This window comes from Hakea prostrata, chromosome 9, assembly GCF_041222555.1.
Source record: "Hakea prostrata isolate BN-2017 chromosome 9, UWA_Hpros_2, whole genome shotgun sequence".
NCBI lineage: Eukaryota > Viridiplantae > Streptophyta > Magnoliopsida > Proteales > Proteaceae > Hakea > Hakea prostrata.
Window position 1 is genome coordinate 9,890,124 of NC_142608.1, and position 25,659 is coordinate 9,915,782.

Genomic DNA, 25,659 nt, shown 5'->3' on the forward strand with positions numbered 1-25,659 from the left:
GCCCAAAAACTTCATCCACAGATATGGACAACAATAAGAATAAAATTTAGAAAACACGGATCTTGGGAACTTAGGAAACTCAGCAACTCCATATATAAAATATTAAAACCGCTTGCACTATATTTCAGAATGAAAACCATATATTTTGTAATGCAATAGAATACTTCAAGCATGTAAACAGGATGAAGCACATTCCCTGAAATTAGAGAGCAGGAGACCCAGCTAACAAGTTGATTCACTAATTCAGATATTAATGCTTACAAAAGAAGAAACCTAACGTCTATAATATTCTATCAAGTTGACAAAACAATTCAAAGAAAGCTTTCATACCTTGCAAGCGAAGGAAGAACCTGCTTGATCTTTTGCAGCTGATTAAAGCACTGGTTGCAGCAATCACGCCTGTGCTCATTTTACTCATATGTCATTAACCATATGAAATCAAATAGAAAACTAGAAGAAATAAGTCTTAAAAGAACCGGGTACCTATGCTCTGCATGAAGATCAACCCCAACAGATGGAGATGCAGACATGGTTGAACGGATTACAGGCCAAAAGACTGTCACAAGCTTCAGTATCATTTCCAATGACACACTTACATGCCTAAAACATTTACAAAATAAAATGGTTATCTTCAACTGCTCATTTTTTAACCTTGTCAAAACTAGCCATACAAGAACATCCACGTCAGTGTTATAATCTTATTAAATCACTGAGTAAAATATTAAATTTGTGAAAAAAAGATGTATAATGTCAAAATGATTTCTTATTGGCATTCTTAAATGTGCTTTACATTCAGTCTTGAACCTATGATAAAGAGTTCAATTCATGAAATGGAGGCTCTTTTTATTTTATTTTTCTTAAGAGTTTCGGTTGTTTTAGCAAGGACTAGTAGTGAAGTTCAGCTGCCAAAAACAAACAGAGGTATAGGGGTTCCCCTTATGCCAGTACCATTTAGGTATGTGATAGGAGTGGCGAGCATCCCTACACCACAAAAATCATGGGCCTAGTATAAAATTTTAATTAGACAGTTAGTTGTTTTAAGTCAATGTATGAAGTCATAATTCCAATAGGAATTCAAAAGTTACTACTGATGTGGACAGCAACCATGAATGGTAATCCTAGTTCTAATTTGAGTCCTAGCTCCAGTTTAAGTTTTTGTCAGCCACAAGTGGCAATAAATAAATATGTAATTTGAGCCCATCATTTGATGAACACGAGTTTATAGTTTAAGAGTTGCTTAGCCTTCTAAGAGTTATTTTCAGTTTCCCAATCCCCTCTATTAAATTCTTCAATCTCATTAAGCTTCCAAGGTTTGATCACCACCAAGACCCTTCATAGTTGCTGGAATTTCCTGCAAATTCAAGGATCTTCAAGTATTCACGTTGCTCATTTTCTCATATCACCTCCAAAAACCCTCTACAGCCTCATTTCAAAACTAAAAGCCATCCGAATTCAGCTCACTCGCCTCATTTCAACCCCTATTCCCAATCCACCTTGCTGAGGCTGCCCATTCCCTTCATTGAAACCTTATATTTCATCAACCCTAACTTCAAGGAAAACCCAAATTTTCTGTCCAACCGCAGCCAGCAACCCAAAGTCTCTAAAATTTGGATGATATGAAGCCTATAGGCCCCTCACCACTCAACCAAAGCTCCATCCCCAAATTCAATCCACAAATCCTAATTTCACCCAAAGATTCCATTTTTCAAACATGAAACCTCAGCATTGACTAGATGAAAACTTAAAATTCAACATTTGGAACACTTCCATGAAACCCAAGCCTTCACTGACAGTTTCCAAGTCATCCAATTGACTAAATCTAACCATAAAACCACGAACTAGCTCTCAAGTGGAACCCCCGTCCTGTTTTGATCTACTCAAGTTTGGCTGATCCATGGTAGACCCTGAATATCAGCTCCTAGTTGGTCTCCTACCAATCTAGGACTACATCAGTTGTAGTGGTGGGGAACTGATTGCTCTAACGAAGATTCACCTTCTTTGACCTTTAATTTATGAATAGGAGACATCAGATACATCAAAGAAACTTTTTCTGATTATACAAATTCATCATAGAATGGTGTGATACGGAGATACCCATGGTAAAAGGTTTAAGTAGTCCCTTTTATTTATTTATATGTGGATTAATGATCCTAGCTCCTCGCGACTATGCCGATTTCTCTGATCTATCTGCACCCAACCAACCTATGAAAATTCCATCACCCCCAAAAAAGAATAAACCGATCTCACAAAGATTGTCAAGTGTGACACATCACCTTCTAAGAAAAGTTAGTTATTGCATTGATTAGCTAAATATTTTTCACTGACCTTCCAAAACTATCCTTCATAGATTTAATACCAATATATCAAATTCTACTTCATCTCTTGTTCCTTCAATGCAATAAACATGCTAGGGAGCACTCATTTTAGAGAAATGTTGTGGTACCGAAAGTAGTCAACATGGACAAGATAGGTGATAACTGAATTATTCCTTTCTTGATACTCCTCCATGTCAAAGACTTTTGTTGCATTGTTTTTCTTTGTCCTAATATGTACATTCACTATAATATTAGTGCCTGAACCAAGTACACATTATTGTTCAACCATAATAACTGCCACATGGTAGCTTTTGGTGTCCAAATTTAATAAACATGTTGACCCCATCATTATGCATGGCTACATTTTCAAACCAACCTAACATCCCTAAATGCCATTCCATACAAGATATCAAGGCGCTGTTTCGCGGTTCAGGCAATTGTTGCCTAGGTGACAAAACTGGTTGGACCCTTATTTATGCCAAATATCAAAGTAAATGCATTTATACTTTCTATTTAATTTACCATTAAGACATTATTCACAAATAAGAAGATAAACCTATTCCAACCCAATTAAAATAATAAAATTTTAAGGAGACAGAGTCAAAACCCATGACTGCCCGCCTGCTACACCCCAGGGAAAGGGGGAAAAATCATGAACAAAAACTAGCCTTTTGACAATCGATAATATTTTCAACCATCAAATGTTTGAGGTTTTCATGTCTCAACATGGTAAAAACTGCTAAAAATTAGATGAGCAGCAAGACATTCATTTTTTTTTTTAATATTTGAATAATATATTTATTTAGATTTATTTAGAATGATTTTAACAATATTTGCACACACCAAACAAGGTTTGAGTAGAACATAACTCCTTCAATACAAACAGACTAAAGTAATCATGGATTTATTGGAAAGTCAGTTGGTGGTGTACCTAATAGAAAGAATCCCTCACAATTCAATCATCCAAAAAAGTAAATCTCATTTAAAAATAAAATAACTTGACCAATTTGACTTCCTAAAGAACAAGAATATTTCTCTAATTGAGAAAACATTAATTGCTTATACATAACATCGCATATTTTAAGAACAATATGAACCAAATGTAAAACTAACCATGCTAGAACAGTGACCAAATCAAAGAAAGTAAAAATCAAATAAATGTCTTGCTCATTTCAAACTTTCATTAGTTCACTTCTACTGCCATCTAGTTCTAAGTTGATTTTTTCATGAGTTGATGTGGCCTAATAGATAAGATAAATTTATCAGGAACAGTATAAACCAAACGTAAGACTACACATTAGGACAAGAACCAATTCCAAAAACAGTAAAATGAGTTGACCGTTTTAAACAACTAATACCTTGCTTCTTCAGCTCTTCGGTCTCCTAGTTCTATATTGATATTTGATGACTTAAATGTGACCTAATGTTGATTTTTGATGACTTGATTTGGCCTGGCATTGATTCTTAATGATACAAGACAGATTATAGAATACACATAATGTAAGACAATAAGGGCAATAGAAGGCAACACTTGGGTGTCTTATTGCCTGTCGGAGGGCATTTAGGCTCAAGATTTAGTGCCAGATCTGGAGTTTTTTGAGTCCATATTGCACTCTTCTTTCCTTATTTGAGTTCGATTGTAAGTGTTGTATCATTATAAAGATTGAAGTGATTTCGTTGGAGTTCCTCAATCAATTGAGGCTCCTCTCAGTCTCATCTTCTTCTTTCCTCTGGTTTCTGCAACTCTTCTCCTTCGTTGTCTTTATCTCATGCAAAATTTTCTCTCATTCATATATCATAAATGGATCAGCAGGGATGGGGGGGTATCTTGCTCACCCTTTTCATTGCAGTATTTTCAGTTCCACAACCACAGCAATTCGAAATAGAAAATCTATACGAAAGAAAGACCTAATTGTTCCTTCTCTGATGTTATACCATAATTTACATGGTTTCAGAGCAGGTTGCGTCCTAGGATTCCTGCGATCCATCTCTTCTCATCTCCCATCATCTTTGACGTCTTTCCACAACAAATAGAAGCATCGAAGATCTGGTAGAGTCTATACAAGGCTGCGATTCAGAAGGAGCAGCAGCTTACGCTGTATTTTGGTGGTTTATTGATGAATTAAGAAAAGTTTTCTGCAGCTTCTGATTTTTGAGGTAAGTATTTTGGACTTGGCAAAGGAGTCAGTCAGTTTCTTTTGGCCTGCGTTTCACCATTTTTTGAGGAAGTTTTCTGCGATTGGAATATTTTTTTGTTTGGAAGTTTTCTGCAATTGAAATAAATTCTTTGAATCAGAAGCTGCTCTTTTCTTTGGGGGGTCATCTATATTCTTTGAAGATTTTTGAGGATTTTTTGCCCTAGTTTTGGTGGTACCGTATCCGGAAATTAATTCTGCTCTAAAGTTGTGATTATCTCTGTTTGACTGATTGCTTCAATATCATTTTGAAGTTTTTTCTTTGAGAAGAAATTTTGGCATGCTACCTTTTTTTTTCTGAAGAGTTTCTGGTTTGATGAAGTTTGATTGAGCAATTTTGAATGTTGCAGTTGCTACCTGCTTGTTACAATTAAGGTGTCTCCCATCTGGATAGAAGAAAGACTGGATCATGTCTAAACCAAAGAGCTCTATTACTGAAATCATGACATCCACATCCCATTATATTTCTGAACAAAAATTTAAAGGGGCTATCAATTTCTATCCGTGAAAAAAAGATAGTCCAGGTCATGTTGACTGGTCGTGGACAGCAAGATCGGCTTACTAAGTCCATTGGGAATGATACATGGAAGATTGCAGATGCCCAAATCTTAGGACAGATGTTGAAACCCACAGAGAGGTATATTGTTGACTGAGTTACACATTGACACAATGAAGGATTTAAAAGGATTACCTAAAGATCTTGCATTCCAGATAGAATAATCTTTCCCATATCTATGAGGTTTCACCAGAATTCTGTAAGGGTGATAGGAAGGGCAAACCTTTGACCCAATATTTGCAGACCATAAGAAAATGTATGAAAAGTTGAATTCTATCATACCCATTTCATCGGATGTTGTTAGATGCAAAAATCAACGAGAACAAGTTGCAGTTATGGGTTTTTTGGGAGGACTTGGGAAAGAAAATTTACTTGGTTAGAGCACAGATTTTAGGATAAGATAAGGTACCCTTACTGTGTGAAACATTTTCCTATGTACTTTGTGCATCCAAAGAAAACACACGAATCTAGTTCATCCAACAATTCTGCATTGGCATCTTTTACTACAAACCGTGGCTCTAGTGGTGGGTCAAGCTTTGGAGGTACTCGTGCGCATGCTAATGAAGGATCGGGTAGAAACCCCCATACAGGGATCCACTAAAACTACAAGGAATGTCAGGACTTGTCATCATCGTGGATGATCAAGACAAATACATAAATTTTGTAGGAAGCTTCATGGTAAGCCACCTCAGGTTTCTACCATTGCATCATCAGAGTCATCCACTACTGCCACTCCACAATCAAAAGGGAAGACTGTGAAAATGATGGAAGAAGAATATGCTCACTTCAACCAGTTCTAGGCACTTCAATCTCCACCTCCGACTGCCACCTTTGTTCATACAGGTAAAGCTACAGCTTGTGTTTCTACATCCGATCTCCGGATCACTGATTCAAGGGCATCTGATCATATAACTAGTGTCTCAAGTAACTTTTTATCCTTTTGCCCATCCTCTTCCATTGTGACCCTTGCTGATGGCTCCCATGCCAATGTTAAAGGGGTAGGAACTGTCAATCTCACCCCCACCTTATCCATGTCTTCCACTTTGTATCTATTTGAGTTTTCTTTTAACTTATTGTCTGCTCATAAACTAACTACCACCCTCAATCTATTGAGGCTCTTCTCAATCTTCTTCTTCTTGCCTCTGTTTTCTGCAGCTCTTCTCCTTTGTCTTCTTCATCTCAATCTGTCCTCTGATTTTATCCATAATTTACATTGCCTAAAAAAAATAAGCCCTAGAAATTTACACCGCACAGAGATCACAATGAATCTCATGTTAAATAAAATGCCAAAATTCAGCATGATGCACTTCAACACAAATCATCCATTTTTACCTTTCGATTTTGCTATCCAATAAGCCTGTGAGCACAGGCAGCAAGGAAGAGAAGAGATCCAAGGAAAAAATACTAATTCTTTCCATGAGAACACTAATCACATCAGCTTGCACCTACACGAAGAACAGGATACTGATGAATACTTAACAGGAGAACTAACATATCAATAAAGCCTCAGTAACCACATGCCAAAACCAAATATCAGAACCATGTTGCATTTGTAAATAGAGTACGTACAGAATGATCAGGCAACTTCCCCAGAGCATTAATAGCATTCTTAGCATCATTCCTTTCCCAACAATGTCGCACCATCTGAAAATATAGGTTAGAACGAACATTCTCCACAATTTCAACAATGACAATGACAGAGCATGCAAGAAAATAATTACAGAAGCATGAAAACCGGAAAGAAAAATCTAAAACAAAATCACCAGAATGGATCAATTACTTAGCTGGGCATAATGTAGGAATGGGTCTTCTATGTCATTATATAACACAAGGTCATCTAACATTATCATTTAAAACATCATAATAAAAACCCTGTCTTATATGCCCATCCACATCCGCATTAGATAGCTTCTATACTCCTAGTAATCTGAGATAGCAAGTCTAGGACATTAACTCATACTATGCATTCCATTTCTCAATAAAAGCCCATTGCCATGCAAAAAAAGGCACTTAAAATTACCTGTAATCTAGTCAAGCGAGATCGCATTGTACTTAGGAATACATCGTGATTCTGTAAAAGACCCTCAATTAGATCCTCATCATTTGCAGATGTTGATTCTCTTCCAGAAGTTTGAGGTTGTCCACTCTGACATCAAAAAACACATTAACGACACTGAGTGTCTTCAATTGACCAAATATTTAAACTATCACGCATGCTTCTGAAGAAATATCATTGTATGTGGTAGTTATAGCAAGATTCTGATATGGCTCCTGCTTTGGTTTCTGAATCCAACCAGGATAAACCATCAAATAATCGACACTACCATTTAGGAAGAGAATGGACTGAACGTGCTTTGAGAAAAATGGAGCGAAAATCAGAACGTACAAACTTGTAAACAAGTAAGAAAAGCAGAGGGGCAAGGACACCTTACATGTAGAAAAAGATAAACATCTAAAATAGGTCTGCCAAAGCAGACAAGAAAAAACCCCAAGAATATTAAAAAATAATAATAATAATAATAAATTAAAAAAAAAACACCTTTAACTAAAAAATAATTCCATTTGGTAAAAATTTACGCCTCCAATACCTACAAAATCTTTCAGAAGGAGAGGCCCGAAAGAGTACAGCATTGCTAGTCACCCCTGTAATTCTTATCAATTGCAAGAGAGGACGACACCGTACAATAGGCTCAGACTCGTTATTATTTGCAGAGAAGTATGATCCAAATCAATCTGCAAGATAGACCTACTGGACTACGAAAGATGCCACCTGGTATTTGCAATACACTCAAGGCACAAATGTAAAATGAGTGAAGCTATTATATCCACAACACACAACTGGAAGATCTAGAACACAATCTCAATGAGAGAACCTAAGCATTGAACAATGAATCTTCAAATAACTTTACTTCCAACAGTCGATATGAATGGCTTATGGAGACAACACATCAACTGATTGAACATTCAGATCAAGACTAGATGAACTAATGTGCATATAGTGCAGTTCTTTCCCTCCACCTCCAACTTCTTCCTGGATTTTGTCTCTGATTAGGTCATAGGTGACTACGAATACAGCTTAAATGTCACTGTATGACCAGTAAAAGGTACTATAGCACTTAGTAGAACCTCCTTTTAAGAAGCACCAACCGGTCAAAACTATTTCACGAATTGCTTGAAGGAATTAACAATAATGCAATATGCATAGCATCATTTCAATATCAAACAACATACTCATCATAGAATAATGAGATTCACCTTAAAACATCTGGAATTATTATTTCATGAAAAAGGTATTTATAATAGTAGATTTAAAAGATAATATTACCTGTACAGAAGGTGGTGTACAAACTTCAGATACTACAATAGATGGATTAGATAACAAATCTTCACTGCTAGAACATATTTCCCTCCTTTCCCACCTCTCAACTAGAGATCGAGTTCTTCCCGGAACAACTGTCACTGCCAAATCAGGCAAGATAAAATAATCAGTCTCTATCCAAATTGCAGACTTTTGGATCCAGAGCAACTAAAGAGTTAAATTCCTGAATTCCAGGGTATACGTATACCTCCATTAACAATCTTGACCGAGTTGTTATTCAATGGTTCACTGCCTGGAAAAAAAAATTTGGATTTTAGATACAAAGATTTCCCACACTTGGCCTCAAAATAAGTTTAGGAAACAGATATAAAAACAAAAACTTAGCCTAAAAATAAATGTTATATAATATATTCAGTGTGCTAAGATGTCTAAGGAGTCGAGTATTTCTGTTGTGGACTAGTTAAATCTCAGTTTACTCTCGTTTATACTAGTTTCCTTTTTAGTTTGTAATTAGCTGTTGTATTCCCAGTAAGAATAAAATTGTAGCTGGACAGTCTTACGTAAATAAAAGCAAGCCATGATGCAAACTTCTACCTAAATCCATATTGGGATTAAATGACTCTTTCACATTGTACTCATTGTAAAAGGGTGAACCTGGTGCCAAAGGCTTCTTTGCAAGCATGAATCCGGGAGGGCAATTTTCAACAGTCTTACCCCAGCAATTTCCGCTGAGAGGCTGTTTCAATGCCTCGACCTCAGGCTGCAACTGTGGTCCACTGACCATTGCACCAAGGCTCAATATTCACTTTCTCTTCTTCGTTTATGGAATCTGGTTTGGCTTCTACTTAGCTTTTGTTACATCTTATCAGAAAAATGAAGAAGAAAACACAATCAGAAACCTTAGTATGTAGTTATCTTTTGTTATTCAACAAAAATATATATACATTCTAGTACCTGCTATGGTTCATCAACCAATGAACTTTGTTGCCGTTCCTAACTAGAATCAAGGGTTGTATGATTTACTCATTTCTGCTAAATCGAAGAATTTTTTGGTTGGAAATCACTGCTCCTGCTAATATGCCTAATTGATGCCATCTTCAGTTCACCTAGTGCCAAAAAGGACTGTTACTATGGCTGGCTTTATTATCTCTCTTTAATTTCCAATTCTGCCCCTCTGTGGCTAATGCTTTCTTGCAAAATTATTGCCATTGATTAACCTACCTTCTTCCTAGTTTGTCTCCATATGCATATACTAATCCTCTGGCCCATTTTTGTTACCGTTCAAGATTTAGCCCTTTGGTTTGGATTGTGGTCATAACTGGATATCAAAGAAATTACAGTTAAACCCCTTTTAAACATGGAGATCTTTAAAGGTATGATATTCCTTCCATTTTGTTTACTCAAGAGTCTTTCGAGCATTATGGTTAATTAGCAGACTGACAATCCATTGTAATTGCATTCAACCTCTCTCGTACTACTTGTTCTTTTCAAGGGGATTGGCTTAAGAAGTAGTGGCTGGATGCTCCACTTTTGACTCCTATGAAGATTATTAACGTAATTTCAATCTTGCAGTGGCTGCTATGAGGTTGTGAATTGCAGTTAGAGTTTACTACGGCCTTATTTTGCTCATTGCTGATTGGATTTATTCAATATAATTGTTAATCTTCTATCTTCTTGATGATTGATGTGCTTGGGCTGATATTGTTCTGGATCTGTGATGATTGTAAGTCCTCTGATTCTCTCTATGCTCAGAAGCACCTATAACTGTCATTCAAGTTTCAAGATTAGTGTTAAAACTAATTTCTATCCTTGTAGCTCCAAGCTGGAGCTTTCTTTTGATATATGCAGACTCCAACACAGGGGAGTATTATGATGCGTCAGGAGTGAGTATCCCTCTCATTGACTCAGTTGAATTAATTAGGTGTTCACAATTTTTGTTGAAAAGATCCATATAAATGAAAGCCACGTCACAGTAGAAACATAAACACTGAATCCTACTGCAGGTTTAATAGCATTTTCCCACTGTTCTCGTCGTCTTCTTAGTTCTCTTTTTTTCCTATATAGATTCTGGTTTGGTTTCTACTTGGGATTTGTTACAGCACTGGCTTTGGCAGGAATTTATTATCAGACTTTAGAGATAACCGGTAATTAATGAATATTATCTGTTTGCAAGATCATGCTTTTATGGGGCAAACAATCATCTAATGGCATAGAAGAAAAACAGAGTTAAGGAGCTTATGAAACAACATACATTTATCTTGATCCGAGATGGGGGGCGGCTCAGGTGACAGAATCTCTTCAAACTTCTCTGCGACATGCTCTATGGTTGAATTGCTTCTCTCAATGGTTTTTGTTACATCATCTTTTCCAAAAAAGCTGAAATGGAACTTTGGTGACCCCATCACATTATCCGAACCACCTTTTTTCCTTGTTGGAGATTCATCTTGAACTGCTATTGGCAAATGCCCCATGTCACTTTTGCTACTTCCTGACCTCCGATGGGTTGGCTTGATTAACCTATCAGGGCTGGGTTTTCCACTGGGTACAGATTCTCTTCTAGAATTAGATGCATTTTCTCCTGCTGGACTGTTTCTTGGTACAACAATAGGTGCAGTAAAAGGCCTTCTATTTACTTCACTCCTGCTTTTTCTTCGCACCACCATTGCAGCACGTGCCTTTGGAGCCGGAGTATGAATGGTTTCCTCAGAAACTCGAGGTGCAACCATCTTCGGAGACTTAGTTGATCTAGTCCTTTGCAGAGTACTAGGTATACCATTTGTAGCTTTTACATGAAATAACATGACAAATGAAATAAGAAAACAATCAAGTATGGAGAATTCAGAATCAGAGAACTACAGATTACTTCTATCCTAATATTATGTTCTTTCTCTCTACAAGAGCTGAATCCAAAACATGGGTGAAAGTTCGTGAATGAGGGCTATAAATCCCATTGCTTCAATGAGAAACTCTAAAATCAGCACAAATTGAATCATCTATTTTTAGTTTGAAAATATGAAATGAATTGAATTATCTATTTTTAGTTCGAAAATATGACTCTTCTCCTGCATAAGTGGGTTCAGTTCTACACACACAAGGACTAAAAAAAACTATGAACCCATTAACTGCGAAAGATGGAATAAATATCTAGCTAAAGTTTCTTCTGATGCACCATTTATTGGATGAAACCACAACAATCAGTGCTTGAATTATATAAAAGAATACATTCCCCATGTATCAGTTGCAAGCATGAGACTGAAAAGCTCCAAACAGTGTGAATAGTAATACAGGCACACAAGCAATCACACCCCCTTTCCTCGAAGAAGAAGAAAGAAACACACCCGATACACAGACATGTGATGCACCAAGGCAGAGATTAGCAGAAAAAAGGAATTAGACACTATCTCTAACTACCATCACTTGGAAAACAGAAAAAACTTACAATCCACATAAATGTTCTTTATTTCTACTGCATCATCATCCTCTCGAACGGTCAACATGCCAGTATTAGACTTCAAACTACCACCTACTTTCTGCACAACGCTTTCCTGCACATCACATTTCTTCCCTATCTGGCAATTTGATCTGGATGCGTCAGTTCCATATGGTCCGAGGAGCTGAGACAAAGATAGGAAAAATGACAAATATATTCACCAATTGGAATATGGTGTGAACAACAAAATGAAGTTTGTATTCAAACAGAACAATGTAGTTAGAATCAAATGCGACAAAAAGGGCCAAAAGAACATACTGAAATATCAGCAACCCACACTCCGACAGAGTTCCGATGGTAAGAACAACCCAAAAGTTTTCCTTCATGAACACAGAGGTCACCCAATGTAGACCATCCGATATCAACAGCATCATGACAAATTACAGGCTCCCATGAGAAAACCTAGATTTTGATCAAGCATACATAATGTTAAACACCGTTTATGGGCAGTAAAATAACCACAAATCATATTATGGAAGAAGTCTGTGCCTTTAATCTATCATCCAGTCCACAAAACAAGGTCCTTCCATCAGGGTTAAAGGTTATAGAGCGTACACCTGTTTCCTGAGAATGAAGCAAAGAAAGAAGAAAAAATTAAGAGTCAAATAGAAAACATGCCAATCTTTACCTGATTGATCAAATCTGACTCACAGAATAAAGTACAGAAAATAATGACAGATCACCAGTTAAAGTAGAAGCTATAAAAACAGACAAATAATTAGAAAAAGCAAATTAAAAGAGAAGGTCAACATGGATGCAATCTCCACGGGAAATTTCCACTTCTTAACAAGTAACAATTAGAAATACTTCGAGGCCAAAAACAATTGACACTGATGTAGCAGCACCACAGAAGACCTTATATTAGAAAATAACCAAGGTTTGGTAGGTCTATGGGTTGGTTTGCCTTGTAATTGGCCAACTTCAAAGACCTAAAACATGGGTTCATGAGTTGAGTACAAAAACTCCAAACTAAGTTTATTTTATCAGTTTTAAGCCAGACAATTAGACTAAGTACAATGTTGGTTCAATTAGTTCCAAGTATTGGGTCAATCTTTTCTTAAAATTAGTAATACCCTTTTTTTTTTTTTTTGGGGTGTTGGGTTGGGGGGTGGGGATTTTAGTTATTTTACATTTCTTTTGAAAAGGTTAGGTTGGGGGTTATTTAGTAGCTTTAGAAATTCTTGAAATGGTAGGCTGGAAACTGGCAATAGGTAGGAATTTTTTCTTTTTGGTAAGACTCTATGTAGCCCATGCAAGGTCTTCTGTTTCTGTTTTTTCCCAGCCCAATTAGGGGACAATTATATGCTGTTTAGTCGTTTAAACATTGTTGGGAGAATAAGTCAAGTTTGTTTTTGAGAAAATATTGAATGTATGACAATGTCATAAAGGATGAATACAGTTTCCTCATTGGGAGAGTGATCAGTGCTGGAGTTGCACTCCATTATCCAAAGATCTGGGACCTTTGAAACTGTTTGGCAACAACCTCTTGTGTTGACCAAGCAAGTACCACAAAGGGGAGTTCTCTTGCAGGCAACATTCAGGTTAATAAATACATCTAGTCAAAAAAATGAAACATTAACTAGTGCCCCAGAAAAATAGAAAAATAATCTCAATCAATTCTTGTCAGAGAGTTAAGCTATGAATATAAGAACAGATCAAAAAAAGGAATAGAAAAAATGACCGATATACCTCAGGTCCAGCAGATCCAATCAGTTCAAAGGTTTCTAGATCCCAGAACTTCACAGTCCTGTCTGCAGAACCTGGAAAGTAATTATGTGTTACTCCCCACCATTTCAGAAAGAATAAATTTATGCCAGTTGCATACATACACAAGAGGCACGCACTATAAATAAGAGGATATTACAAGGCAGATACCCCAAACTTATATCCAACAAAGAATAGGACCATAAGCTTGCACAGAATGAGAGGCCAAATAAACCAGAAAAAGGGTGCAATCAAAGGATAATTAAATTGACATTATTGGATCATTAAAAATGATAGATGATCACTCCATCTAAATGATGTTTTACCTGAAGTGTTATATATCCCCCAAATTGTGTTCATGAAAAGCCATCCATTGAAATTAAGTGTTAAATTGAGGATGAATGCATGAACACCAGCAAAAAACAAAGATTGATATATAAACATGAGGAATACAACAAGGTTCAGCACACAAGCCTACACCCCACCCAACAGAACCAAAGAATTTTTCACTACTCAGAGAATAGATGATAAATCCATACTAGTCTCCGGCTCTACCACTCTCCGGCTCACTATGTAATCTCATTTGCTTGTATCTAGGGTTTACCTTGCAAAGACTATATATTAACACCCAAGAAACACTAATCCCTTTACAATTACAACTTTAAGCTTTGTACATATAATGGACCCAAACTCGAATCAACCATACAGAAACTCAACAATAACACTGTGGGACACTTCAACATACATTATGTAGAAGCTAACAAATCTCTACCATGGCTTGGATGCTACAACCTATGTTAATGAAGAATGCTGCTGTTGATTCTGCAAACTTCATAACATCTCCACCTGTATGAGACATCCAAATTAACATAGCCTACACCCAAACTCGAGTGTCCTGGACAACTCATTGCAGTACGATGTGATTTGAGTTCACCTCTCCTATGATAACACAATCAGAGATCACTTCCACACACAGATCCAAAGCATCTGTTCACATCTTTACATGTCTCCAGCCTTCAACATCCACATGTATCTTTTGCCTAAGTTTCAACAGTTGTTACACTTGTTTCAATACTCCCTACAAGTCCGTATAAATTTTAATAATTTGTACACAACCAAGTCCATCCTGAAACCCTGAGAAGTCCAACTTCAGATTAGTACATGAAACCTCTCATATCCAGAGTTCCTAATGAAATCAGATTTTTTTCATTATGATGAGCACATTTATGTGTGAAATCTTAGGGCATAAAGCATGCATTTTACACACTTATAGTGGAGCTACCTTGGGTTTTATGTTGTTTTTGCAAATTTTAGGATTTTTCAAGATTTAAGCAAATATTTGGAGTTTTGAGTATGAAACATGCAATTTTACACGTCAAGACGTCCATTCAAATTCTCAAGTGCAAAAATGGGCCTGATCTAGAGCATGATGGGCTAGAGATGTGATTATGGGCCAACTCCAAAATATTTTAGAAAGAAAGAAGCAAATTTTGATCTGCAGCTCAGATTATAAATTATCAATCAAATCTACAGAGGTATTATTGCAAAATTCTGTAAAGAGAGTCCTAATGGAACTAAAAAAATGGCGTACCCAGTGCCAAAGCTCCCACACTGTGGGGTCTGGGAAGGGACTTTCTAGGCAGCCTTACCCCTGCTTTTTGCAGAGAGGCTGATTTGAACCCGCGACCTCCAGCGCACAATGGAGAGACTCCACCATTGCGCCAGGCCCGCCCTTCTTCCTAATGGAACTAAGCTAGATTGAATTCCACTCCAGAAAGGAAAGTCTTGTTCATCAAGTTATAGTGCACTCTAAAAGCTTCCTCAAGTCAAAAACATGGAGAGAAGGAATCCTTGCATGCTTCAATATTTTATTTCCTATTTGGGACTTGATCAAAGAAGGAAAAGGAGGAAAAAGAATCCTATTCAAAGAAGGAAGAGAGAAAAATCCCGTTTTTAAGTGTCTCCGTCCAATTTCAATCAAGCTCTTCATCGAATGGTCATCTATGTCCCATCAAGCTGATTTTTGGAGGAGAGCTTCACGACTTCTTGATCCTCAAATCCAACGGTGGAATTGTGCATTTTATCTCTCTAAGTCTAGTAGTACGCCAAAACCCTCCTTGGTTGAGTCAGATAGGAACTCTGAATTTGATTCAAACTATGTCAAGAATCATATCCCATGTAATGTAGGAAATTACTCTATAAAAGGAGAGCATACTCCAGCAAGGGAGAACATTTTTTGGAGCTTTGGAGGTGCACACTTTCTTTTCTCTTTAGTTTATTTAGGCTTTCTCTAGTTTTCTTTGATTGCTTTGTGGGATTCTAGTTTCTAGATTGAATGTTTTTAGGTTCAATTTTTCTATATAATGCAACTTCAATTTCAAGTTCAAGTTTCAAGTTTGAGGATTCGTTTTTCTCTAGGTCTAGCGATTGTTAATCTAGATCATTATAGATCTGGTTGTTAGGGTTGGTTGAGATTTGAATCGTTCGTTCAAGTTTTTTTTATTATTCGAGATTCAAATATGCAAATAACCTTTGCCAATAATCTTCTTTCCCCCCTCCATTCCCGCTTCTATCTACTCCTCCATATTCTTAACTTAGGATTTATTTTTCAGCATTTATTTATTGTTCTCCTTTCACCCTGGGTCCTTGATCAAATATGCCTACAGTCATGCCTCTCTTTGGTTAAGGTTTTCTCTTTTCCTTTTATTGCTTTGTTATTTACTTTCTGCATTTTTTTATTCCTGCCTTTTATTTATGTGTATTTATTTATTTATTTAGTAGATGATGAATGGTTAGGTTATGTTTGTGTTATTTTTAGTTTCAATTCGATCGCATTAGATGTATGTGTTAGGACCGCTCATTTAGTTAAATTAGTTAGTTAAAATTTTGAATCATTGCACTATCGCGTTATCATTAAGAGGTTAAATTCTAAAGTGGCATATCTCCTTGAGATCGACCCGTCAGCTACACGATACCGTGCGCTTGCGGTTATTTTTATTTTGCAAACACATTACATCTGACACATGTATAACTACAGTCCAATTTCACATGATTCCATCAAAAATGACAATATGTACAGTTCTTTCAGCAGTTTTTGTCATTTTTAATGTATCATTATCCCATGCATCACTAGTACCAAACTATTCCTAAACTGCACACAAATGAAATAAACAATCAGAATATAAAATCAAATCTTAAATTTCTGAACCTTAAGAAGTAAGAATGGCATCTGAATCAATCCAAGAGCCTTCAACAATAGTAGCATTAGATGAATTACCACCATTATCCTTTTTCTCATTCTCCTGTTTACCCCTAATGCTGGACAATTCCTCCGTAAATAACCCTCCTAATTGAGATAACAATAGGTTATTTAGTGACAAATAATAACAGGTTATCTAGTGACCTTTCAATTTAGGGCAACCCTTATTCTTGTCAGACGCTTCATCTCCCTCATATGATTTGCTTCTGCCTTGACCACCAACTGTTATTACCCTCTCTTGACATCCCTTCACCCCCATTTCAATTGAATCTCACTGATGCAGATATGCAACCTTGGACCAACCCAAATCCAGTTAGGTATTTAGATGGCCATGAACTGGGTTCAGATTGAGTGAATATTAGGAATTAATGTTATGTGAGGAAATAATATGTTTTAGTGTAATTAAGAAGTTAGCTGTGCAAGATTTTTAGTTTCCCAATTGTTCCTGGTTTCCCTACCTGAATCGATTCCCAGTCAGAGACTGAGTCTTATTTTTGGGGGTCTTTCGATTTTCTTTAGAGCAAATTGCTCAGGCACCTCAAAACAGAGGCCTTTAAACATTGGCATCCCACTTTAAAAGCACACAGCTCCAAATCCATTAGAATGGTTACCGCTATAGTTGTAAAGACCATCATACCCTCATGTATAATGGGGTAAAAAGACCTCATCTACCCTTCTCCATTAGACTTATTCTCCAACAACTCTTCACAATTTCCCTCTCATCCAAAACACTTTTTTCCCTCTATTTTTCATAAAGGTTTTTAGGTAAACTCATATAATTCAAAGGGTAGTTTTGGGATTTTTAAAAAATGACTATTTAGCAGCATTCAGCAATAGATTGGACTATTGTGTCCAATGAAAGACCAACTTTGGTGTGTCTTTGCTTTTTAAAGATAAAATGGGGTGTCAGTGTTTAAAGGCCCCTGTTTTGGGGCGTAGAACAATTTGCTATTTTCTTTATATACGATATAACGCCCCAACTCATTAGGGACAGATTCGAAATGATGAATAAATAATGGTCCGAGAGCACTATTTCCCACCTCTTTTCTTAAGTGTTCTTCTCCTCATAGCAACTCTGGCTTCTTCCAGATCTCCACCCTCATTAACCAACAAAGCAGTATTAACCTTGGCATGTTAGAGAGTTTCTTACAAACCAACACTATGGACAACGCCCCCCGCCCCCCGCCCTCCCCCCCCCCCCCCCCCCCCCCCCCCCCGCCGCTCCCCCCCCCCCCCGGCCCCCCCCCCCCGCGCCCCGGGGGGGCTCTCGCGAGATATCTCGCCTTTTTAGACGGTCTCCGGATCAGATCTTGCCAGATTCCCATCTCGCGAGATCTCGCCATATCTCGCGATCTCGCTGGTGGATTTTTCTTCTTTTGAGGCTTTTAGGCCTTGTCTCGCTCGAGAGGGCTATCTCGCCTCTCTCGGCCTCTCTCTCTCCTCTTCTCTTGGATCACCAAAATTGGCCGGAAACTTCATTTTTGGCCGGATTTGGCCGAATTTGTTGGGGATTCAACATAGCAACATCATCAACTCATCTACAACAACAAATTGAAGCATATTTGTAGTGATTCAAGCATATTTCAAGGGATCTTCAAGAAATGTAAGATTTTCCCCCAAATTTGATTTTTTCAAATACAAGGTTCTACAATGATTGTATGAGGTGTATAAATATATGTTGATGTTCAAGCTTAGATCTACACTTTCATGGAAAAAATTTTAATTTTCTGTTATTAATTTTTTTTGAATTTTCGTATTTAAAAAATATATTATCTAAAAAATTAAAATTAAAGATTATAAATAAATACTTATGATATGAATGTGATTATTATTTATGTTAAACTACATTTAGAGGGCTACAATCTCATGAATTAATATTTTGATTATCATGCTTGCTGTATTTTTTTTATTTAAATAATTAAATAAAATAATTACGAAAAATAATATTTTATTAAAAAATTATCTGTTTTTTTTTTAAATGATGCTTATATTATGTAGTTTATTTTAAAAATACAAACATGTCTTATTGAGCATTGTATATATGTTATCTTAGAACAAAGTGTGTGTTTTGTTGTTTTATAAATTATTTTTACATAAAATAATTATAAAAAATAATATGTTATTAAAAATTTATCTTTTTTTTTTTTTTAAATGATGCTCATATTATGTAGTTTATTTTAAAAATACTAACATGTTTGTTTGAGCAGTGTATATATGTTATCTTAGAACAAAGTGTGTGTTTTGTTGTTTTATAAATTGTTTTTACATGTTTTTATGTATCTAAAAATTATTCTAATGATTATTTGGGAATATTCATGATTCATGTATGTATTTCAGACTTTCGGTGCTGTACATTTGAATCTTAAATGGCAACTAGTGGGAGTGGCCCTGGTGTGGGACTCGGGACATTGCTTGGCAACATGGGGATCCATTGACTGCTGACAAGAAGAAATCCCGATGCAAGTATTGCCTCAAGACTTTGAATTCTGGTGGTTCAACCAGATTAAAGCAACATTTGGCTGGTGGTTATAAAGATGTTGCCAAGTGTCCCGGGTTCCTTATGAAGTCCAAAAAACAATTGCAGCAACTTTAAGAGGAGGAAACAAAAAAGGAAGAGATGGCACAAAAGCAAAGGGAATTTGAGGATATAGTCTATCTAGACCTACTCTTGATGTTGATGAGGAATCAGCGTGATGAAGAGGAGGGGGTTTGGGTGTTGAGTCACGAGCCGAATGGAGACATGAAGGCTGCAATGGAAGCTAGCGACAGTCCTTACATGCGATAGTGTAGGCAATATGAACAAACAGGGCGTGGTTCTCCATCCATCCACCTGACATAGTTTCGGGCGGCGGGGACCAAGGAGGAGGGAGACTACACTTATGATTCCACATTTGACCAAGACCCCTCCCTCTTCAACCAACAAGACATCTATCAAAGAAGCATTCCCTATATGTTTCTTGGAGGTAGAAACATAGGGAGGAAGCTGTTAACAATCAGCAAATTCATGCTCTATAACAACATTGCACCCAATGTGCCAAAACACCATACTATCGGGGGATGATCATGCGTTGCTAGGCGTGTGGTTAAGCCCAACCTTGGAAGTAATGAATAAATATTTACCCAAGGTAAGCAGGTGGATGAATACATTGAATCATTAAAAGAACAATGGAGTACATTTTTCTTTGTGTGTGGATGGCTGGTCCTACTAGACGTCCATCATTAATTTCTGTGGCTCATGAAAGACATCCTTCCTCAGTCGTGGATGCCTCGATGATCAGATCACTACCTTTACAAGCTTCTTGGGAGGTGGTACTCGGGTGCCAAGATGTGGTCCAAATTGTCCGGATAATGGTCAAACTTCAAAAAGCTGGTGAAATGTTGATGAGGAAGAAGACCGATCCACCTCTTTTGGACACCTGTCTCTCTTCGATTGATCTTATGTTGAAGGACTTGGGGAAAAGAAAGTCAATCGATCTTGTGGTTGGGGGCTAGGGGTAAGTAATTTTATTTATAACCATGGTTATGTCTGAAGATGATGAGGAACCACTGTGGGTGATCTAGTCACTGATTGACTGTTCCCACCAACTTTGCTCGAAGCTTCGTGTTCTTCCCTGTTTCGTGGTGGTTTGGTTCTGGATCTAGCCATCCCGATCGTACTAGCCCAACAAACCATTCTGATGATTCCTTTTGGAGGCCTGAATAGGACCTGGCATTATGAGCCTTTGTGTTTGTTTTAGGATGGTGGATTCGGAGAAGCCCACAATCCCCACATTTGCTGCCCTCCAGCAAATGAAAGAGTTGTTCTCTGCCCCTAGCACCTTCAAATCCTCGAGAGGATCTCGATAATGATGGATGCACTTATGCATCCTTTGCCTTCTTGTCACTTTTAAGTCTTTAAGTTTTTGTTGTATACTTTAATTTAAATTCTTTATTTGTTATAACTTATAACTTATAATTTATAAACAAGTAAGTTAGTAAACAACCAAATCACTAAGTCATTAACCAAATTTTTTATTTCCACAATGAAGCTTACTACCTCAACCCTCCATCAAGAATTCGCTTTTTATCCTCTTACTTTTCTCCCATCTCGACTTTGAGGTGGACTTATTCATTTTTCTTCAACTTCTTCATTATCATTCCATTAACATATACTGATAATAGTATATACATAATTAAGATTTATTTTCTCGGTTCTGCCTCTGGTTTTAGCCTTCTCTTCACCAAAAACTTCCTGTAAATGTTTACTACTCTATAGTCATTAAGTCTATAATCTTGACTATAAGTCTATAACTTTATAAATGATAAGCGATAAGTTATATAAATATAAAGATTTCTTCCTAATGCTTCTTATTTTTGTTTCTTTGGTTTCTTTGATTAGTCCCAAATCTCACTCATTAAAGTACTCTCACACTTCTCATCCTCCTCAAGCTCACCTTCTCCTCATCCATTTCCTTTGCTCACTTTTTTCTTCCTGTTGTGCCTCATAATATAATCCTCTGCCGTTGTTGTTTTTCCCCCCCGGTGGTGTTCTTTCTTTGATCTCCCTCTGTCCCTATCCTCCATTCTCTCTTCCCTCTTCCCTATCTTCTAGGTCCTCCCTCTCCCCTTTTGCCACGTCACTTCCCGGTGACAACTAGTTGGTTCATATATCCTATACCACTCTCCCCCGTCCCATCCTCTTCTCTCTCTTCTTTCTTCCTCCAATCACACTCACCTCCACCAGTCCGAGTCATCCGACACATGTAGCCACTTCCCTATCTCTGACTTTGTGTCCTCCCCCTTTCACTCTTCTTTTCTCCCTGATCGTGTTCCCCGCCTTCTCTCCTTATCCCCTCTTCTTTTCTTCTATAGTCTACTATTCCTCAGACCCTTCCGGTTCTTTGTGGTTTTAATTGGTTTAATCCTCCCAAATACTCAACAACTATATGAACAACAACAACAACATGGCTCTTTCACCCACCCATGATTCGTTATCCCGATCGCTATTCCTCCTTTCACATCAACATATATATCTATAAACCTATTCATCTTTTCATTCTTGTCATATGTGGCCACCGTTCGGAATCAATTGATGCGGAATGTTGGTGATACTCTTAGTCTTGTAAGTTGTAAGTTGTAAGTTGTAAGTTGTAATCTTCTTAATTCTTATGGAGTTATGGTTGTAAAATTTTGAAGACATTTAACTATTTAAGTGTTTAACAATTTATTACTTTGAATCTTTGATAGTTTGAAGTTTGAACTTTGATCACTTGTTGACTTGATTCTTGAATACTTGATGTGTAATGTTAATATGTTATTATATATTTGTATTTGATACTTGATGGTTGATAAATGATAACTCATTAACTTGAAGTCTTGAATTACTTGATATCTTTACATAATTACATTACATGTTGTCTATTCTCTAAGACTATAACTTTGCATTACACGAATTTCGGTTTTACACATAGGGTCAACGTAGGAGACATAGTTAGGGTTATTTTCTCACAAATCTAAGGCCACCAATGTGTTCAAAAGGCCTTAAATAGGCTAAGTACCAAGTTTCAGCCCAACCGAGCCCTAAAACTCACCGAGATGGGCTACCGAGACTATCGCCAATTTTACGGCATATCTCGACCGAGATCTCGCCATCTCGGTCGAGATCTCGGTATTCGGGTGGCGAGATCTCGCCCCCCCCCCCAGAACGAAAAAAAGGGGAAAAAAAAAGAGAGCAGCCGCCCGCCCCCCGGGCCCCCCCCCGCCCCCCCCCCCCCCCCCCCCCCCCCCCCCCCCCCCCCCCCCCCCCCCCCCCCCCCCCCCCCCCCCCCCCCCCCCCCCCCCCCCCCCCCCCCCCCCGCGCCCCCCCCCCCCCCCCCCCCCGCCCCCTTTCCCCCCCCCCCCCCCCCCCCCCCCCCCCCCCCCCCCCCCCCCCCACCCCCCCCCCCCCCCCCCCCCCCCCACTCTTCTGCCAGATGGAATGTCTGCTCTGCAGCTCTTGGCCACAGCAGACTCGTGGTTGCTGTCCAATAGGGAATTGCCACCTGTCTCATCCCCTGCCTTAGATGCAATTGGTGCTATGTTCTCTCTTGTCCCTGCTGTAAGTGATACTGCTTTCCCCTGTTTAACCTTGCATTTGTATCCCTGAATAACAAGGGGCTTATCAATATCTTTTTCCAGTTTGCTACCCTTTTGGGCATATATATATATATATGGTACGATGTAAGTATGCAGGAGCCCTGTAGGCCTTGTGTCCTGCATCTGTTTGTCTCAGATATACTGGTCAAAATACTCTGAGAGTATAGGTCATATTTGCATATAGCTTTGCATAGTTCGACCCAGCGAACTTAAAACTTTCTGGAATACCTCCTACCCCCTTAAAACTTCAGTATTGTCATTCAATCTTTTGTAGTTTATCACCATTCTACTTTTACCTCTTTTCTTTTATGATTCTTTCATTACAATGAAAGCAGCTGACCTATGGGGGCTATTTGAATCTTGTACTAATCTAAGTTCTTTGAGCTCTTTAAGGTGCATATCGAACTCTTCATCATCTTTGGGATTATACTTAGGGTTTCCTGTAATAATCCTCATATCCTGATTTTTTATCTTTAGCTCAATCATTGGCTTATCTATATGCCAGAATTCTAAGGGATTTTTATCCTGTATAATCTTTGATGTTTCTAGTTTTTCTAGAACCTTTTGAATTGTCAGTTCATGACAATAGGGGGTAGGAGGTATTCCAGAAAGTTTTAGGCGGGCCCGCAAGCACCAACCCGGAGCCCCCCCGCCGCCCGGCCGCCCGCCCCCGCCCCGGCCCGGGGTCCGGGCCGGCTCCCGCCCTCTGGCGCGGCGGTTAATTTTCAAGGAGTAACCCAACCAAATTAATGGTACTTGTCTCCTTAGGTCAAGAGAGGCTTCCATAAACAGACTCATCTGGCACCTCTACAACCTCGCCGGCATAACGGGACTTACACTTACTGCCCTTCACGGCTCTGCTGAGGCCTTTACCCAGTCCTTGACTGTTATAGCCTTTACCTCTTGACTTTATCAGATAGGGTCCTTTAACTTTACTCATTCTTTAAGACTTAGACAGACTTTCAGACCGTCAGGCACCTCACCGACTATTTCACGGGGCTATAAACAGTCGTCTGAACTTCTGAATAATTCTTAGGATTATTTAACTTCAGCTTTCGTAACAGTGTTTCACCAATTCTAGGTAGCACTTTGGAGTTGGGTCTCTTTCAACTTTGTACTCAATCAAGCATACATCTAGTTTCGGTTATCACTGAAACTACTCATCTGGGATTATTAATGAGATATGCAACCACATGTATGCAGTGGTGGTCGTCACCAAGAACAGAGGCACTACTGTAGGCATGTTCCACGGTTGTCCACCTCGAAAATGCATGCAGATGACATGAAATACATAATTACTACACTACTACAAGCCCATATCTTAAAGAAATTAAAAAAAGAAACTTACGGAAGAAGACGCGGTCTTTCTTCGCTTTGATCTTCTCAAGACAAGTTCAATATTTGAAAGTAGTACTTCATAAACATCTATTACAAACCTTACAACGATTCTTATTACAAAGCTTCACTCCTCTCTCAAGCTCTCTCCATCTCTATTCTATTTAAAACAAGAAGTCCTATTTATAGACTTTGGACTTCAAAGTTTATACAACATAATTTAATAAAAGATAAAGTGGAATCCAAAAACTATAAAAGGTAGTTTAATAAAAGATAAAAGGACTCTTATTTAGTGGTTACATGACATCGGCATGACGTCAAGCGGCATCTTTGTTGTGAGTGGAATCTTTTAGGCAATTCTTGTTCCTACTTCAAAATCTTCAGTGCGAGGCTAATGATTTCTGCAATAGTCTCGTTGTATCTCTAAGGGCTGATCATCCATCATTTCCATGATTTGGGATCTGCTCCTTCTATTGGCTTTCTTGGTCACCTTTTCATCATGCTTCTTTTCATATCTTTTCAGAAAACAGGTAGCTTTCTTATTTTTCTTGAACCTTCGTCCAAGTATCTGGCCATATCTGTTTACCCATCTTAGAATAGAAATGTCTCCAAGTTGGGCAATGACTATTCTTCTGGATCTTCTATTATACTCATCTCTTCTGGAGGGCCTTCTACGAGCCATCTGATCCTGTAGAACTGGATGAACTGGGTCCACCATCTTCCGCCGATAGTAGCTTCTTGACTTGTACCAAAGCATTTCATCAATTGATTTTACATATTCTGGATAGGAGGTTCTAAAGCTTCTACAATCTTTTTATCTGTAGAGGGTTGATCTTTGGAATCTTCATTTGATCTTTTCTTATGCTTTCTGACAAATGATGTCATAATCTCTGACTCATTCATGCCTAAGAGATCTTTGGCACGAAGTAGATGTCTTGTCAACTCTACTTTCTCGCTTTCAAGCTTACGGTTCGCAAGCCTTAAGTCATGTTTACTTCTTCAACAAGGCGCAGTCTGAGACACCCTGTTTATTTCACATTGCTAAGTGAGATCTTTTATCTCCATCTTTGTGACAGAACACTCATCGCACGCCATAAGTGCTCCTTTGAAATCTTTTTGATCAACTTTTTCAATCTTCGGATCTTTGTAGAAGTTAATACCAAGAGTCTTCCTGGCATCCCTCAATGCTTCAGATAAATCAACATAGCCTTTGTAAAGAGGCTTGTCAAAATTTATGATGCAAACAGAGACATCTGACCATTGTGTATAAATTCCAGGCAGCTTTCCTTTAAACACAACGTAGTATCTATAACTGGATTTTGACTTGGAATAAGCCATGTTCATCTGATAATTTAAGCAATTCATGACTGAG

General features: G+C 38.0%; 1 protein-coding gene across 1 annotated transcript in view; it reads right to left on the reverse strand.

Annotated features, from left to right (window-relative positions):
- The window catches only part of LOC149004572 (katanin p80 WD40 repeat-containing subunit B1 homolog KTN80.1-like), a 35,110-nt gene that overhangs the window by 1,758 nt on the left and 7,693 nt on the right, over positions 1–25,659 (reverse strand). The window contains exons 6-17 of the mRNA XM_089169597.1: positions 13,565–13,635; positions 12,365–12,439; positions 12,134–12,277; positions 11,825–11,999; positions 10,637–11,167; positions 8,633–8,677; positions 8,392–8,525; positions 7,087–7,212; positions 6,636–6,710; positions 6,399–6,511; positions 484–600; positions 331–399 (exon numbers count right to left, since the gene is read on the reverse strand). Of these exons, the coding sequence (XP_089025723.1) occupies positions 331–399; positions 484–600; positions 6,399–6,511; positions 6,636–6,710; positions 7,087–7,212; positions 8,392–8,525; positions 8,633–8,677; positions 10,637–11,167; positions 11,825–11,999; positions 12,134–12,277; positions 12,365–12,439; positions 13,565–13,635 (1,675 nt within the window). The remainder of the gene's footprint in view (positions 1–330; positions 400–483; positions 601–6,398; positions 6,512–6,635; positions 6,711–7,086; positions 7,213–8,391; positions 8,526–8,632; positions 8,678–10,636; positions 11,168–11,824; positions 12,000–12,133; positions 12,278–12,364; positions 12,440–13,564; positions 13,636–25,659) is intronic.